The sequence below is a fragment of the Typopeltis vanoorti genome, chromosome 14 (genome assembly GCF_054136105.1).
Source record: "Typopeltis vanoorti isolate ZY-2024b chromosome 14, IOZ_Tvanoo_1.0, whole genome shotgun sequence".
Taxonomy (NCBI): Eukaryota; Metazoa; Arthropoda; class Arachnida; order Uropygi; family Thelyphonidae; genus Typopeltis; species Typopeltis vanoorti.
In genome coordinates, this window is record NC_143562.1 from 112,956,076 (window position 1) to 112,976,128 (window position 20,053).

At 35.5% G+C, this 20,053-nt stretch overlaps 1 protein-coding gene across 6 annotated transcripts in view; it reads right to left on the reverse strand.

Moving 5' to 3' along the window:
* LOC150099843 (protein Gawky-like) overlaps positions 1 to 20,053 on the reverse strand; it is a 580,239-nt gene that overhangs the window by 193,385 nt on the left and 366,801 nt on the right. For all 6 annotated transcript variants that reach the window (XM_090404074.1, XM_090404072.1, XM_090404073.1 and 3 more), the window contains one exon: positions 9,270 to 9,717. In XM_090404074.1, the coding sequence (XP_090260200.1) occupies positions 9,270 to 9,717 (448 nt within the window). The remainder of the gene's footprint in view (positions 1 to 9,269; positions 9,718 to 20,053) is intronic.

Here is a 20,053-nt window from a genome sequence, read left to right on the forward strand (position 1 = left end):
AACACAAAATACAAGGCTAATCTTCTTGAATGGCAGTCAGTCTAAAGTAGAGTAATGTGGGCAAATATGAGAATGGGGAACTGGACAATGAGACTTATTTGTGCCTATGGTCCCACAGAAGGTTCTACTAAGGTAGAAGTGGAGGAATTTTTTGAGGCTTTAGAAAAAGCAACTGACACAATGAAAAAGGAAAACTTGGTCCTTGTTGGGGATCTAAATAGTAGGGTAGGAAATGATTGTGAGACATACAAAAATATTTTGGGAAAATTTGGAGAAAAGAGCAAAGCTAATAATAATGGCAAATATCTGTTGGATTTCTGCTCAGGACATGGACTGGTTATTACTAACACCATGTTCCAACATAAAAATGTGCACAAATTCACATGGAGAGAAGAGGCTAGGAATAAGAAAAGTCTCATTTACTATGTTATTGTTGATAGTGATGTTTTCTCCCTGGTGCAGGGCACCAGAGTGTACAGAGGATTTGAAATTTGAAGTGATCACTATTTAGTCTTGAGCAGGATAAAATTGAATTTCATATTGAAAAGAATAACATGTAAGAAAGTTTTAAAGCGAATAAAAGTTGAGCAGCTCTCAGATGTAAACTGTAGACTAAAATACAGAAATATTATTGAAAAGAAAATGAAAGAGTTTGAGAACAGGAATCAAACCTTGGAGATTCAGTGGCAAATTCTGAAGGAAACATTGATTGATTCTGCCAGAGAGGCATGTGGTGAGGTTGTGTGCAAAGATAAAAAAATCAGAACTCCCTGGTGGACACAGGAAGTTAAAGAGGCAGTGAAGGAAAAGAAGAAAGCATATCAAAAGTTCCTGGCAAATAAGTCAGCTTTTACTCTTACAGAATACAGAGACAAATGTAAGAAAGCTAAACAGTGTGTAAAACTAGCTAAACAAAAGTCATGGGTGGACTTTGGCAAGAATATAGAAAATAAATATCAAGAAGGTGGCAAAATATTCTGGAGGTTGTTGAAGAAGCTTAGGAATGGAGGAAAGAGTGCTGTAAAAGGAATTAGAGATGATAAAGGTGAAATGAAAACAGGAGAAAAAGATATCCTTGAAGTATGGAGTAATTACTTTGAAAAACTGCTAAATGAAACAAGCAGTGATGACAGCACAGTGGTAAAAAACACTGACCAGGCATGCAGTCAAGAATACATATCCATACTTGAAGTAGAAAAAGCCATCAAAGGCTTGAAATGTGGAAAGGCAGCAGGAGTAGATGATATTCGACCAGAAATGCTGAAGTATGGTGGTATAAGAGTCTTACAGTGGCTGCACTGCATAGTTCAGAAAGCCTGGACAGAGGGACGAATTCCAGATGATTGGAGTAGAGCTCTCATAGTACCCATATATAAAAAGGGAAATAAAACTGAATGTGAGAATTACAGAGGTATTTCCCTACTGAGTGTTCCTGGCAAGATCTATGCAAGTATACTTGAGAAACGGTTGAGAAGAATTGTGGAAGAAAAGCTTGGTGAAGAACAAGCTGGATTCAGGCCAAATAGAGGCTGTCAGGATCAGATCTTCACTTTACGACAAATAGTCGAGAAAGCATGGGAATATAACAAAGATCTGTATTTAAGTTTTGTCGATTTGGAAAAGGCATATGACAAGGTGCCAAGAGAGAAGCTATTCAATACGCTGCAGTTATATGGTGTCAATGGGGCATTATATCAAGCAATACTTGGTCTTTATTTGAGTTGTGAGTCAGCAGTTAGAATTGAAGGAAGTACAGGAAGATGGTTTAATGTTAAATCTGGTGTGAGACAAGGATGTACATTATCCCCTCTGTTATTCATTATCTATATGGATCACATTATGAAGGAATGTGGTATTAAACCTGATATCAAAATTGGAGATGTTAATGTCAGCTCTTTGCTTTATGCGGATGATGTTATACTTCTAAATAAATCCGCTACAAGTCTGCAAGATTCTCTGACTAAATTGAATAGCTGTTGTAATAGATATGGTATGAAGGTCAGCAATAAAAAGACAAAGACAATGAAAATAGGCAGAATCATTGAAAATGTCAACTGTGTTGTGAATGGAGAACCCGTGGAACAAGTAAAACATTTCAGCTACTTAGGCACAATTTTTACTGAAGATGGTAAACTAAATATAGAAATAGACAACAGAATCAGCAAAGCTGGTATCGTGGGAAGTCAATTGAATAAATTCATATGGAATAAGAAAGAAATTAGTCGGAACACTAAATTAGCTGTATACAAGACTGTGTTCAAACCAATTTTAACTTATGGATCTGAGAGCTGGGTCAGAAGTAAAACACTTGACCAAAGACTAGAGACCGCAGATATGAGAGTCCTGAGAAAGATTAGAGGCGTGAACAGATGGCATCAATGGCAATATCATATTAAAAATGAGGATATTAGGAAAGAACTTGACATTGTCAGCATCCAGGAATGCGTTAGCAGAGCTAATCTCAGATGGTATGGTCACTTAAATAGAATGGGAGAGGAATGATTAGCAAAACAAGTGTTCTCTGCCAGGTTGGCAGGAAAACGACCCAGAGGAAGACCAAGATATAGGTGGATTGATACAGTACAAAGTGCCTTAGATGATAGAAATATAAGATCTGATAATGTTGGAGTCTTGACAAGTAACAGACTGATTTGGAGGAAAATTGTAGATAGGAAGTTAGTAATGATGTAATTTTTTCATGTAGTACTGTCATATCCTGTACACCCCTTGAGGTTACCTGGCAGGAATTTGATGATGATGATGATGATATATATGTGTGTAATAAATTTTTTTAACTTGGGGATATTGTATATTAGAATAACCAATTTAATAAAATAACCAAGTAATTTTATAAACTTGGTTATTTTAACTCCTAATCCCAAGTATGCAAACAGTTAAGTTTGCACCTGAAACAAAGTTCAAGTCTAAAGATAGTACAACACCAGGGCAACTCACTGTAAAGGTGAGTAAAGCTCTGATCACTATTCTTAGTATTTTCCCATAATGTAAAGCACATCTCACTAGAAGATGTATACTGCAATGCATTACGGGTGGGGTCACTACCCAGACCGGTTTCAATCTTTTTTGAGGTCTCCTCAGTGAGTAGCTAGACCCTAAATACCAAGGTTTTAGTAATACGGAGCCTTATCACCTTTACCTATATAAGTTGCAACAAGGTGTTTTTATTTTTAATAAAAATCTCTGGAGGAGATATAGATGTAATAATTTTTTTAACTTGGGGATATTGTATATTAGGATAACGAAGTAATTTTATAAACTTGGTTATAAGGCTCTGTATTACTAAAACCTTGGTATTTAGGGTCTAGCTACTCACTGAGGAGACCTCAAAAAAGGTTGAAACTGGTCTGGGTAGTGACCCCACCCATAATGCATTGCAGTATACATCTTCTAGTGAGATGTGCTTTACATTATGAGAAAATACTAAGAATAGTGATCAGAGCTTTACCCACCTTTACAATGAGTTGCCCTGGTGTTGTACTATCTTTAGACTTGAACTTTGTTTCAGGCGCAAACTTAATTGTTTGCATACTTGGGATTAGGAGTTAAAATAACCAAGTTTATAAAATTACTTGGTTATCCTAATATATATATATAAAGTAATCAAAATAAATAAAAAGTACTTGTACCCCCTAGGGGTCCACATGCCACACTTTGGGAAACACTGTTTTAAACATAATAAAGTGAAATGTTCAGTAAAAATACTTAATTACCAAGATTAACCTGCTTTTTTGGCACCTGAATTTCTAACAGTTTCTGTATCTTGGCATTTTGCTGTAGTGGCTGCTGTAGCTAGCATGTTCAAGATCCCGTAAATTGTATCCAATACAAAGAATCTTTTAGAAGAAAACCAGCTTGCTTCACCATAGTAAATTTAAAAAGGAAAGACTGTATTCAAAATCTGCAGTGGCTCAGAAATCAACCTATTTTAAACATACAGACCCCTAAAACTTTCCAAAATTTGAGAAAAACAGTAATCATCAGAGGTCCCAGTTTACATCGATAAAAGAAAACAGGAGCTACAGTAACTTAATTCTGTCCTTCTATTAATGGGTTACAATAACAGAACATTATTCAAGAAAACTTTCTCAACCTCCAAAACAAGCAGAAGAACAAATAAACCAAGAATACAAAGGAACAGTAATTCTCTGAGATATACAATCAATCACAGATAAAATATCAAGACTGTTTTGACAAATAAGCCTAAAAGTCGCTTTTTACCTAATCAACAAAAAACCTCCAGTCATCTAAAACCTTCTAAACCTACACATCTGCCACTTAAAAACAAGGTGTCTATAAGATCATTTGCAGTTGTGGGCTACACTACATAGAACAAACTGGCAGATCTGGGGAGATGCAAAAATCAGAACACATCAGGGATGAATGAAAGAAAGCACAAACCAGGGCTGGCAGCACATACAGATATAAAACAGCTAGCAGAAGGGCAACAAACTGAAATGCTACACACAATGATTACTGCTTTTACTCATGAGCATTCAAAGAATCAGATGAAATGACCAAGTATCCTGTACAGTAACAAAAAAACATGGGACGATTTTACATCGGGTATGGTCGTCCTTAATCCATCATGACACACTTGTATACAATGGCCCACGAGCCAGCATGACAGCAAATGCATGCTTTCCATGGTTTAAACATTTTCAAATATTCTTCACTAAAATGTTTACTATTATTACTTTGCATATACAGAAAAACCTCGCTTAACGCAAATTCGATATACTCAATATTCAGTTAGCAGGACTAAGTGAAATGATACTATTTCCTGTTTTAAGCGATTGATTAATCAGTTTACGTGATTTTTTTATGTTATGCAAAATTTCTTGTCACCAATCTGCAGCAAGCAGCGGCACTTTTGTCAATGTTACAAAGGATAATTCAGAAGGGTGATTATGACAATCGTCAAATATTCAACGCCGACAAAACTGGCCTCTTTAGGAAGCTTATGCCAACAAAAACTTTACTAGCTAAAACTGAAGTATCTCAACCAGGATACAAAGTATTTAAAGATCGTCTTATGCTTTTATTAGGAGGCAATGCAGAAGGCGACTTTAAACTCAAGCCTATGTCAGTTTATTGTGCACAAAATCCAAGATCTAACATTATTGAAGAAATTAGTACAATTGGAAAAGAAGTTGGATTTAATGAACTGGATAATGAAGATGTAGGAAACTTGCTCGATTCCCATCCAGAACAGTTAAGCGAGAATGATCTCCTTCAACTAGAACAGTGTACTTATGAAGAAGATAAGAAGTGTGAACAAGAAAAGAATGTTACGACCAAGAAGCTAACTGCAAAAGAACTTGAGCTAGTTTTCAATCACATTGAGTATGCTAAGGAAATTTTGTTTGATGCTGATCCTGAAGTGGAACGAAGCTTCGAAGTCCACAAAAATCTTGATAAAGCGATCACCAGCTATAGCAAATTGCATGACAAGATGAAAAAGTCAAGCACTGTTCAAACATCTTTACTTAATCTTTTTGTAAAAAAGTAGCTCAATCAAATGGTTAAACATTAAATAAAAATTTAAGCAACTGATTTTCATCGACTTTGATTATTTTATCCACTAACATAGCTTATAAATTTTTTTTCGAATTTCTGCTAACTGATGAATTATAATTATTCCTATTGTTTATTGTATTCATTTAACGCAATTTTCATTAGCATGCATTAATTGATAGATTAATTAATCGTGTTAAGCGAGGTTTCATGTAATTTTTTAAAAATTTATTCCCATGCTATTTCCTGATGAAGTAAAACAAAGCATTTTTCATGAAACTAGTTGAATTAAAAGAGGTTATTTTTGAATTTGGTTTAATACTGGAAAATAATCATTCTAATATTGTTCTTAATTGTCAATATTTTTATGTACTGCACTATTATGCTCTGCATATTGATTTGTGTAATTGTTATACTATTAGTTACAAATTGTTATGCATTTGTTGTCTTTATATTACTGTATTTTTAGTTTTAATAGGACAAAGTGGACAACGGCAATGTGTCTTCTGTTATTAAAAAGAATTTAAATGAGTGTATGTGTGTTTATGTCTTTTTTGAGTGAGTGTTGTTTTTTTACCAAAAATAAAAAATAAAACAGAATTTACCTCCTCACCCTACAAAATTTGGAAAAATTTAGAATGAAGGACTTGTATAAGAGGGAGGGTCTGCATATGAAGGATCAAGCATTAGGAGCCTGGAGAATTTATTGGTGTGTGACCTAATACAGAAATCTGCGTGTGTACGTGCAACTAATGTATACATGTGTATGCACATGATATGAAAGTCAATTATGCAATAAGTTTGGATATTATAATTGCGATCATTAGTGTATCAGCATAATCACAAGGTGATGCTAGAACAAAGTACATTAATCCTATTTACAGAGCTGACCACATGATGGTATGTCACAATACAGCAGCCAAAAATAAAACGAGATTACAATTAAAGCTAAAATCACTGCATCATCGTATAAAGTATATCAAAAGAAAGGCTGTTCCTGGTTGGAAGCAAGTGACCATCATACATGTCACACCCTGATCTATAAGCTCTGACCATATCTCCTCCTCCTCAGGAACATCAAGGAGATCTCATTCTGATATCACTTCTCCACAAAAATTGAGTGTTTTATGAGGTGTATGACTGGTAGTCCACCAACGATGTCGCTCTCAGCTGTTTTTCACAATGTAGTTTCTTAACTGTTTTCGGAGAACCTGCCAGTGCTTCTAAGCCCTTTTCAATAAAGAAGGGTGTCATTTTCCCTATTGGCTTTTCACTTGTTGCATGGATGATGAAAAAAACTGGTACATTACGGATATTACATGGTCTGTTTTCTTACTTCTCTTATCCAATGATGTATCTACAGTATTAGTACTTGGTTGTGATCTTGTTATGGCCATTGAAACATTTAACAATAAATAATTCATGGTGAAGAGATTTTTTTGCTCGACATCAGAGCTCCCCACCCAACCACCACGAATCCACACATGGACACCCATTAAGCAGCAAGCAACAACTGCACATGGGAGTGGAATGCCAGAGCTACCCGGGACACTAAATTGGCACCACAGCAAGCCTTGAGCCACATCCCTAGACCACAGAGACTTACTGCAACACCAATGACCTTTGCAGGCAAGCCCACCAGCTGACTGATCTGGCTATCCAGGACTGCCTGTCTTCCCAAAGCAGAGGCCAGAGTACAGCAAAATTGTCAGGATTCCTCTTTCTTGAGCCCTGCCAGGGTGACGGGGCTTTGGATCCCAGTGATGGTGGTCTGGAAGAAAGGATAGTAAAAAAAGAATCAGGAAAAAATTGAGCAAATTATACAGGAAGAGAAGAAAAGAAAAAGATTAAGAATGAAAAGATCTAGTACCATCACTGGGTGTCCCCTCCCACAATCAAGAACAGGTGCCCCATTGGGATGGGCCATCACAAGGCTCTCTACCTGGCAGTAGCATAGACTTTCTACTGCCAGGTAGAGCTACTGTCAGTGCATGGTACAATTGAAGCAAAGACCATCTGTCAGAACCTCAAGAGGTGGATCATAGGGTATGAAGGATGTTCATTGCTTTAATCACCTAACCGGCCATATTCAAACATGGCTTCATGTAAAATTGGGTTTAACTTTGTCCTAGTCTTAGTTATGGGTTAGGATGAAGACCACATCTGCAGCAAAAATACATGTAAACGTCTGCTTGGAAAATCTGAACTCATTTGCAAGTGCCCATTTTGAAAGATGTTCAATGGCTTGTTGCAGCTGTCTTTCTATGGCATTCATATTAAATTAATGACAGTTGGTAAAGTCATTCACACAGAGGGCATTACTTAGAGGTTGTTCAGTTAGAGTTAACTTTGATTGCAAAAAGCATGGCATTTAAAACTGAATCATGTCAGATTCCCCTACTATTAGAATTATGGTCGAAAGAGCCTACTCAATACTTGGAAGATTTGGTTGGCATCAATGGCAGTATCATATTAAAAATGAGGAAATTAGGAAAGAACTCTGCATTTTTAGCATTCAGGAATGTTAGTAGAGCTAATTCTAGATTAGCTAAACAAGTGTTCTTTGCCAGGTTGACAGGAAAAAGGCCATGAGATTGATAGAGTAAAAGGTGTCTTAGAAGACAAAAATATAACATCAGATTTATAATCTGATGTTATATTCAAGATATCCAAAATTTCAATTCTACTTTCTGACAGCTCTACTTACACTCCATTACATGACCCTATATGGACAAACCATGAAGTAACCAATAACCTTTTACACAACATGACTATATAGTCTACGGATCTTAAGAAAAGATTGAAATCCATGCATCCCATAACTCCACGTTTATATGAAATGCCCAAAGTACACGACACTAATATTCCTCTTTGACCGATCCTAAATGGTATAGCTCACCTACATCAAAAATACGCAACACTTTGTAGAAAAAACTAGGAGAAATTTCTATCTCACCAAAGGACATTCTAGCTAATCTGGATATTGTATCGTTATTCTCTAATGTTACTGTGGATACTCTCAACTCAAATATTTTCTGATGGAACAGAAACATCTACAAACAATCGTCAGGCCTTGTAATGGGAAGCTCTCTATCTCCTCGTTGTATAGACTTATTCATGGAAAACTTCAAAAAAAAATGTCTTGTTATCTACAAATCCTAAACCGTCACTTTGGTGGAAATATGTAGATGACATATTCATAATATGGAAACACAGTGTAACTGAGTTACATACATGTAACTGGGCATTTTCTGTTATCTATTAACTCCTTCCACCATAAAGTCAGTCACTTTAGAACTTAAAATGAAGGAAAATTACCTTTTCTAGACATTCTGATTACCAAAAAAAAAAAAAAAAAAAAAAAAAAAAAAAAAAAAAAATTATTCTTTCCACAACGACATTCATCTACACACACACACACACACACACTGAAAGTCAACATAAATATGGACTCTTCCTGCAAAGTGACTAATGCTTTGAGAAGCTGATGAATTTCTCCGTACATGCACATCCATAAAAATCAATGTCGATTTAAGAAGTAAATTACTTGACTATAATTCCAAATGAGTTGCCATTTGTGAACTATGCTGCACACATTTGCTGTGCATGTTTCAGTGTTATATACTATGAAACATCTAAATTTAGTTGAAAAATGCCAACATCATAAAGTATACCAACCTCATAGTCTTACTTTGTATGAAAAAGGAAAACAGCAAAAACTGCAAGCCACTTACCACCCCATGATGTAGATCCTTGACTATTCCAGTGTTTGTTGTCATTAGCAGCACTTCCCCACATGTTATTGTTGTTGCTGCTATTACTGTTTGTAGTGGTAGTGGTAGTAGTTGTGGTACTGCTGCTGCTGCTGCTACTGTTGCTATTATTGCCACTGTTCACTTCCCCCCATGCATTGCTGTTGGTCTGAGGAACGCCTGTCCACATATTACTTGTATCTTCATCTTCTCCCCATGTGCCTCCTATGTGTGTTGAAGGAGTGTGACCCCAAGGTTGGTTATTGCTACTTGTGACATTGCTAGTATTTCCTTTGTTATGGTGCCTAATATTATTTTCCCATATATCAGTTCCAGTATTAGCCGGTGCTCGCCAAACAGAGTTTCCATTTTCTTTTGCAGTTGAATTTGGAGAGAGAGGAACATCCCAAGACTTATCTTGGCTAATAGCCTATAATTAAAAAAAAAAAAAAAAAAAAAAAAAATGTTAACAACATTGAGTGTATAAAAAATATTTTAAGCATTATTAAAAGAATACAAATTTAATAGAAAAAGAAAACTAATTTAAAATGCACTGAAAATAAACTCATATTAGAGTCAATGCAATATATTTGAGCTTATAAGAGTAGACTTTTCATATGAAGCCTATGTCTCATTTTATACACCAAGACTTTTAATCTTTTATATTTGAGTGGTCTATATTAAAAGAGAGAAACACAACTATTTTTATTATTATTATTGAAAATGCACTTATATTTCAGTTCCAAATCAGGAACGATTTTCAGCATTTTAAAACTCAGAACAGTAATAACAGCATGTTTAGATAATAAAGGGAACACCAGATATGCGTGCCGTATTTGCTAACTATGCTGCACAGTTTAATGATGACCATTAGAATCTGCAGAAATAAACATGGAAACAAAATTTTAAAAAGCTTCCAATAAAATGAAATCCAACAGCTGCTTTCCATTGCTAACTGAAGTGAAATACAAATATAGTAACACATACAAAATAATAAATTTATGCCGTCTCCATCATCCCAACCAAAAGATCAACACACACACACACACACACACACACACACACACACACACACACACACACACACACACACACCTCTTTGTTCAGCTGAGAGGAACTAACCAAAAATATCCAGGTTAAAATATATTAAAAAAAAAAAACTACTAATTATACTGACATAAACATAATTACACCAGGCACTGGCTAACAAATGTGATATGAACGTGGCTCCTGACAGGAATGAAATATTTTAAGAGAAACAATCTCTGCATAAGTTGTCTATCCAACAGCTGAATCATCTTTTAATATTTAAAAAAAAAAAAAAGTTATACTTACAATAGTAAACAACAACATCATAAGGAGTCATCAACAGAAATCTCTGTCTGAACCAATAGATCAATAAGCTCATACTCCATATAAACTGCACTCTTACTTCAATAAAAATGTAGGAAACTTCATCACTAGCCAACAGAAAAGCTGATCTGGTAGGATGAGTGGTTTAATATACCTGTTCTCCAACATTATTCAGCAGTATATCTTAGAAGACAACAGAATTAGGATTCACTATTAAGTTACAAAAAAAACTAGATGCTTGCCTTTTTTTCCCAGTCTCCTGCAGGTCTCCAAACAAAATAAACTTAGCAATTAAGTCTACAGAAAATCAATGCACATGGGGAGATATCCTAATTCAAAGTCCTACCATCATCCATTCCCAAGAATAATGCTAAAAGTTCAGCCTTGTATTTGGGTAACATCATCTAAACACAAGTATGAGCTTTTATCATTATTCCTCTTATCCAAATCCTGACAGTGATGATGGTGGTATTCCTCCCCTTTTTACTAAGACCTGCTCACCACAAGCAGCTTCTGGTCTAGTCAAAAAGAGAGAAAAATCCTGAATAGTGTGGAAACCAAGTGTTCTTTCCCTGATGGTATCTCCCCCTGCCTCAGCTGTTCACAAAACTTTTGCTTTTAAAAGGCTCATCCTGTATCATCTTTACAATTTTTCATACTCATCTAGCATGTAGCCTACATCATGGAAATAAGCCTATTACCAATCTGTTCCAAAGAAAAAGGAAAGAAGCCAGCCACTCATGATTCCCATCAATTAATTCCTTCACCATCTAGAAGGCTACCTAAAAACTCTGAACAATGACAAATTTACCTCACCTAAGAATACTGTTTCCACATAAGAGGTTGTGTACAAAAAACTCTCTCAAAATGTTTGGCTGTCCATAGCATGGACATCTGATTAACTCCTAGATTCTCACTCCATTTCATACTGTTTTTCATGCCTTTTCCATAGGTATTTTGGCATTATTCCATTGAACTTGCTGAAATCATTCCTCCACTACTTGTTAATATCCATTCACTGTCAGGCTCCAAACATGTTCAAAACTTCTTGTCACTGCCTCTTTTCTTCCTCTGAATTTTGAAACTATCTTTACAACATAATAACCTCCACGTTCACATAAAATATCAACAGGTTCTTTCTTTCTTCTTGACCACATGCCAACTTCTTCTTCTTATTGTGCTATCTTCTATCGAAGGTCAGCGACCATTTTGGCGAACAAACTGTGCTCTTGTGCTAATCTGAGCAGTTGTGCACTGCTCTTTCCTGTCCACGTCTTGATGTTGTCAAACCATGATATTCTTTTTCTTCCTCTAGTTCCTTTGCCATCAATTCTTCCTACCAAAATAGTTTGTAGAAGTTGGTATTTGCTGTTTCTCATGATGTGTCCAAGATATGATGTTTTTCGTTTCTTGATTATTTGTACAAGATGTTTAGCTTTGCCAATGGATTTTAAGACATCTTCATTGGTAATTTTTTCTGTCCATGATATCTTTAGCATTCTTCTGTATAGCCACATCTCAAAGGCTTCGATTTTCTTGATGGTTGTCGCCTTCAATGTCCATGTTTCAACTCCATAGAGCAGAATAGACCACACGTAACATTTCAGCATTCGGCATCTGACTTCCATGTTTAGGTCTTTATTGCAGAATAGTGTTCTCATTTTCATGAAGGACTGCCGTGCAACTTCAATCCTTGTCTTTATATCTATTTCTGGATCCCACCGTTCATTAAGCCAGCAACCAAGATATTTATATCTTGACACTTGATCAATATTTTTCCCATTGAGTGTCAGTTTCATTGATGAGGCTGGATGTTTGCTGATGATCATGTATTTTGTCTTGTTGATGTTTATATTTATTCCCATTCTTTGGCTTTCTATGTATACTCTGTCAACGAGTTTTTGGAGATCCATAATGTTATCTGCAATTAGCACGGTGTCATCTGCATATCGTAGGTTGTTAACAATCTTTCCATTTATTGTGATTCCCTCTGGACATTCTTCCAATGCTTTTTTAAAGATTACCTCTGCATATATGTTGAACAGGAGTGGTGAGAGCACACATCCTTGTCTCACTCCTCTTTTGATGTTAATATCACTGGTGGTAATGTTGTCTAATTGAACGGTAGCTGACTGATTCCAATACAGATTTGTTATTAGTCTTATGTCTTGTTCGTCTAGCCTTATTTGTTGAAGGATTTCTATTAAGTTGGTGTGTCTGACTTTGTCGAATGCTTTTTCAAAATCTATGAAACACATAAAGACAGATTTCTGTTTTTCTATGCATTTTTGCATCAATATTTGGGTACAGAAAAGGGCCTCTCTAGTACCAAAACCATTCCGAAAGCCGAATTGTGTTTCACTTAGAGTTTCTTCACTTTTTCTATAAATGCGATTTTGAATTACTTTCAAAAATATTTTTAATGTTTGGCTCATTAGACTAATAAGTCTGAAATCACCACAGGAATTTGCTTTGGGTTTCTTTGGGATAGTGATAAATGTAGATTTGAGCCAATCTGATGGAAATTCATCACTTTCATATATTTTATTAAATAGTTTTTCAAGAAGTTTGATGTTATCTGGTTCGATTAATTTTAAAAATTCTGTTTGCACACCATCTGGTCCACTGGCTTTTCCTGTTTTACTTGTTTGTATAGCATTCTCTATTTCGCATTTCATGATTGCTGGTCCTTGAATGTTATCTTTTATATTTATAGGCTTCTGTCTAGTATCATTGAAAAGTTCTGTTACATATTTTATCCAAATCTGTGCTTTATTCTCTTCTTCTAGAACTATTTTTCCATTTTCGTCTCTTAGAGACACTATTTGCTTTTTCCTCAGTTTTCCGGAAATTTCGTTGATTTTCTTATACAGATTGAAATTATCATGTTGTTTTTGAAGCAGTTCAATTTCAGTACATAAATTTTTCATCCAATTTTCCTTGGCTTCTTTTATTTTTTTCTTGATGATGTTATGTGTTTCTGTATACCTGGCTAGGTCTTTGTTTTTATACATTCTTCTTGTATCAATAAGAGAAAGAATCTCATCTGTCATCCATTCCTGTTGTTTTATATTATTCACATAACCTACTTCTTCAATACTTATGGTTACGATGGCATTCTTTAAGCTATTCCAAAGAGATTCCACACGTTTATTTTCTTCTATGTTAATCTGTTGTAATCGCAGGTTAAGCTGTGTCTTGGCACTTTTATTTATGTTCGGGTCTTTCAGTTTTTCTACATCAATTTTCTTTTTCTTCTTTTGTGATTTTTTAGCTGATTTTAATCTAAGACGTACTTCTGCAACTATGGGATTGTGGTCTGATGAGATATCTGCTCCAGGATAAGTCTTTGCACTCTTTATACTACTGTGGAATCTTTTATTTATCAGTATATAATCAATTTGATTTCTGACAATATTATGTTGGTTATCTTGAGGCGATTTCCAAGTGTACAGTCTTCTTGGTGGAAGTTTAAACCAGGTATTTGCTATTGTTAGATCTTCTTCCTGACAGAATTGGACTAGGCGATCTCCTCTGTCATTTCTGGTGCCTAAGCCATGTTCGCCAACAATTTCTCCATCACCCCCTCTTCCCACTTTTGCATTGAAGTCACCCATCACTATGTTTATATCATGTTTCTTTGTTAGGTTTTTAATCTCTTTTAGGTGTTCATAAAACTCTTCAACATCTTCTTCACTTTTGTCAGCTGTGGGTGCATAAGCTTGGATGATATTTATGTTAACGGGGTTTCCCTTAAGTTGTAACAGCATTATCCTTTCAGAAAATGGAATCCAATTTATTACTGATTTATTGATTTCTTCATCTACTATTACAGCTACACCATGTCTATGTTTGTTCTCATCATTCCCAGAGTAATACATTGTCATATTATCTTGTTGACACTTTCCAGATCCTGGCCATCTTGTCTCACAAATTCCCAAAATCCGGATGCCCAGCCTCTTCATTTCTCTTGTGGCATTTCTTAATTTGCCAGCTTCATACAGTGTTCTGACATTCCAAGTTGCAATTTTAAAAGTGGACACCATTTTGAGCCTGGAGATTCTTTGCACCCTTGTCCCATTTAAGGGACGCCGGGAACTTGGGGCCAATTGTAAGGGTTTGCTCGCCATGGTGGTTGTTCTGGAGATAAGGTAGAGCAGTAGTTTCTCCGTTTGCTTTCTGCTCCGCAGTATTACAGACGTACACAATATAATCATATTGCCATCTGCAAATCTCTGATCACAAGCTTTTCCGTCATCATTTGGCTTCAACCTTGTGTCAGTACTGACAATGCTGCTTCCCAATGTCAGGGGAAGTGACCCCAGCAGGTACTTATTTAATGGCGGCACTACTCACCATGTCACCGAGTTGTCATTGGGCTTTGTGAGGTTTTAAGTGAGACAGAGTTGCCACTTCTGCTCCCCCACGCCCTGATAGCTCAGTCGCTGTTGGTCCACAGCTGCTTATTCGCTCTGCTTATATCGCAGCTAACCTCCATATCTGAAGGCTGTTCCCCGATCCGCCACCTGAGGACGCACCCGGCAGTAGTCAGCTCTGCCCCAGTATTGATGTGAATTCTTGTATGTGGAACTAATACTGGGATGGGGATAAGGGGATATAGGCCGACAGTATTAAGGAACCTGACAAGTAACATTTATCTTAATATACAGTTACTTGCATAATGTAAAGTTAACTGTATTGGATATCACGGTCCTGTACAATCCTTAAGGGAGGATATAATTAAAAGCAGAAACAATGGAACAATTAGAAATAGCTGGAAAATGGATGGAAGTATTAAATCCTCTGCATATCATATTGCATATGCTATGCAATAATGAATTCATATTTTTTATTATTCTAAATGCCTGAAAGTTTAGTCACATGCCAAACACATACAGTATTGATGTGAATTCTTGTATGTGGAACTAATACTGGGATGGGGATAAGGGGATGTAGGCCGACAATACTAAGGAACCTGACAAGTAACATTTATCTTAATATACAGTTACTTGCATAATGTAAAGTTAACTGTATTGGATATCACGGTCCTGTACAATCCTTAAGGGAGGATATAATTAAAGGCAGAAACAATGGAACAATTAGAAATAGCTGGAAAATGGATGGAAGTATTAAAGAAAAGTGAAACACACGAATTACAATTATTGTTTACAGTACTTTTCCTCTGCATATCATATTGCATATGCTATGCAATAACGAATTCATATTTTTTATTATTCTAAATGCCTGAAAGTTTAGTCATTATACCTTACAAGTTGTACACGTTCAGAATAAGACTCCGACATTTGCCTCAGAGTAATTCTTAAAGTTTTCAGATGATGAAGGTCATCACTGACACTGAAAACATTAATAACTGTCAGTGCTGTGGGGGAAAATATCAAGAAAGACATCAAACTGCTACAAATCAGTGGTTTAACTAACTGTTGCAGACACTGTGAGATACATCACTGATTTGTAGCAGTTTGTTAGTTTCCCTAACATTTTCTCCTACAGTAAGGAACAGCAAGTAATCAGCTATACTGTCAATGTCAAAACTTTTAAGTCTTGTACAAATTCCATATGGAATTTGTTCGCAGGAAAGAATCTTGAAGGATACAATCATGAAGGCTGCTAATGACTGCATAGGATTAAGGAACAAGCAAATAAGAAAGCCATGGATTACCCAGGACATTCTAGATCTAATAAATGAAGGTAGAAAACACAAAACCTCCCTAAATGAAGCAAGCAAAGACAAATATAAACATATAAAAATATGATTTAAAAACGTGTTAGCTTATTATTATTTAAAATAAAAAAAAGGCCTGAGTAGCTCAGTGGAAGTAAGCCTTTCTTCGACCAGTTCCCAAGTTAGTCGATCTCTGGAACGGGCAAGCGAGTTTTTTCTCCTGGAAACTCAGGTTTTTCATCTCGTAAACTCAAGACAATAGAACGTAGAACCCATGTTATTTCAGACAGTAACATATCCTGTTAGGGTTAGGTACCAAGAAATGGCAGCACTTGTTTGCCAGTCTCTTCATCGGTGGTCGCCTAAAATTAGTGATAGACATAGGCCAGCTTTCTCTGATTGGCTACTGGTGGAGACTGAACTTCCTAATCAGCCTCCAAAAGCTAGATAGGGTTTAAAGGCCTCACCTACTCTCTAGAAGGGAATAAAAGGCATTAGATTATTATTATTATATTATAAAAAATATGATAAGAGAAATGTAACGAAATAGAAGATTTAACAAAGACTGGGAGAATCGATAAGGCTTATAACAGTTTAAAAGGAATAAGCAAGCAAAACAAGACAAGAAGTACAATTATCAAAAATAAACAGGGGAATATACTTATAGATATGGAAGAAATTTCAGAAAGATGGAAGGAGTACTTAGAAGATCTATATAGTGAAAAAGATCTAGATGCCAAGGCTATAGAAAATGAGACAAGACTTGATGTGGAAGAAATTGATCCAACTATATTAAGAGATGAATTTGAATGGGCACTAAACGAATTGTCGACTAACAAGGCACTAGGCGTTGATAACATTGTTAAAAGCATTCTGTATTTCTATTACCCTGCTTTGTCTTTGTTGTCCTTCACTTAAATTTTGTGAATTGTCATGGTCAACTATTTTAACTACTGACTGCCGCCATTTATTTATTTCTACTAGATCTTATTTCTCACGCTCTATAGGCTAACAAATTTATTTGTTTTATGACTGCACCAGTTAGACTAAGTTTGAGTGCGAGATTATAAGATTCTTAACTAAAGACAAAGCAGATATTGTTTGTATTCCTCACTTATATTAATCCTTGCCTTAAATTAGTTGTGGCTTAATTATTGATCACATAAACTTTAAGCAAGTTCGAAATTTTCAGGATAGTGCATTGACAGAATCAGTCCAATGTGTTGTTCACAAGCCATTTAATTAAATCAAAAAGGAATATTTACAGAGTGATTCACTCTCTCTCTCACACACACACACACACACACACACACACACACACACACACACACACACACACACACACACACACACACACTTTCATTACAATTCTTCCTCATTCAAATTAAGTTCTAATCTCCTTCCTTTAAAGCTAATTCACAATCTATAATATCCTGCCAGTCACATATATATATGTTAACTGATGATAAGGCATACCTTGAGTAACCTTAATTCAATATCAATTTACATTATCTTAAAATACCTATAAACACTATGTACAATCCAGTTTGGAATTATCACATACATAAGTACTTACAATTCTAGTTCAGCACTGCTTTTACATGAATTTTTGTTCACACAAAGTGCTCCTTCTTGTCTTTCTTTCCTTCTGCTGGCTTGTTCTTGATTTTCTGCCAAATTTCAGAGATTTTCATGCGAGTGTGGTTTTGATCTGCGGTGCAACCATCTTGCGCAAAGCTATTTCATTTGCAATTCTTGAAGGAGAATTGAAAAAACTGAAGGAGAAGAGTGTCCATAAACTTATGTACTTCGAATGAGTTTCTTTCGGCATTAAACCTTCTTTTACAAAGAATTTTATAACTGCACGATACTCAATTTTATCCATTTCAAGGGATACAGACAACACTTTTGCTTCAGATAGCTGTATAAAACAAACTACTTGATAGAATGACTTGCAATTTTACATGGATGCTTGTTTGACAGATGTACCAACTTAGAAAAAAAAAATCTTGCCGAGTGTTGCCACCTATGGTCAAAGTCGAAAACTTTTTAGACCACTCTTGTAATATGACATTGGACATCTAATCACACCAAAGTGCATGACTTTACATTTATTAACACTGAAATGATAGATATTTTCATATGCCCACAATTCCAGCCTATTCATATCATTTTGCAAGTAATGCATATCAGCAGCACTCCTGATTACCCTACCTATCTTTGCATCATCAGCAAATAGCTAGTTGTATGTCACATGTCAAATTCTTCCCAATGTCATTAATGTACACACTGAATAACAATGGACCAAGGACTGTTTCTTGAGGCACACCAAAAGTTACCCCGAATCTTTCCACACCCCCCACCATACATGACTTTTTGATATCTATCAGCCAGCCATTCTCTTATCGATTCAATAGTTATAATCAGTGGTGAGCTATAAGGGGCTCGTATGAGCCCCTTGTTCTTCTTGTTTACTTTTTTATTTAAAAAAAAATTTTTTTTTTTTTTTTGAAACATTAAGTGACAAACTCGTACGGTAACCTAACAAAAATTAGTCTATTCGGCAGTGTATAAATTATTTGGAATTATTGTTTCAACTGCTTTATAACGAATGCACCCAAGTTTGAAAATAATCTTTACCCTTCTCCCTTCTGGTAGCCAATCAAATGTTTTATAAAAGATTATAAAATTTCATTCTTATTTTATTTTGATAGTTAAAGAAATGTTTTTCTTATGTAAGATAAATTAACACAGTTGATTGTGTGCAAATGTTTCAGTTTAGATCATGAAATATTTGTTTAAAAATGATAGCCTTTAGAGGTTGATTGCCCTCTCATACTTTTTGATTGCAATTTATACACGTTGTATTAATAAAAGTTTTTGTGTGAAATACGCTTTTTTTTTTCTTGACAATGCGAGCCCTTTGTTAAAATTTCCATAGCTCACCACTGGTTATAATCCAATTCCATATTCTCCAATTTATGCAACAGTATTCCATGCTGTATTATGTAAAAAGCTTGAGCATAATCCCAAAGTATCATACTGTATCCATTCCCCTTGTCTAATCCAGTGGTAACATTATTATAGAATGTGAGCAAATTGCTAAAAATGACCTTCCCTTCAATAAACCCATGCTGTTCATTGCAAAGTAGAAATTGCTCACATTCAAAAAAAAAAAGTAGAAAGCTCACATTCAGAAATCAACCCATTTCTGAATGTGAGCCCTGACCAACTATTCAAAAATCTTCACCACCACTTCTGAGATACTGATTGGAGACATATGTATCCAACAATAGTTGGATACATATGTCTTTGCACCATTTTTGTGCAACGGGATTACCATACATCCTTTTCACTCCCGTGGAATCTTCCCTGTTCTGAGACTCAAATTATATAGCCTGGTCAAGGGAATAGTCAGTTCAGAAGAACACTTTTAGTATCCATGTTGATATCCCATCAGTTTCTATTGCAGGATTCTTATTCAGTTTGTGCAACAGCTCTAGTACTTCCATACTTCCTCTTCATCCACATGAGTTTCCTCATACAGCGAAGAGGTAGTGGCGAGTTCAATGTTCCATATACCAGGTTGATAGTTTTTAACAAATGGCTACTCATTAGTTGAACAATCACTTCTGCATCAGTCACCAGCATACCATCTACATTCAATAGAGTTATTTATTCAAATTCTTTCTTTTACTTGAAGAATAATGATAGAATTCTTTTGGGTTGT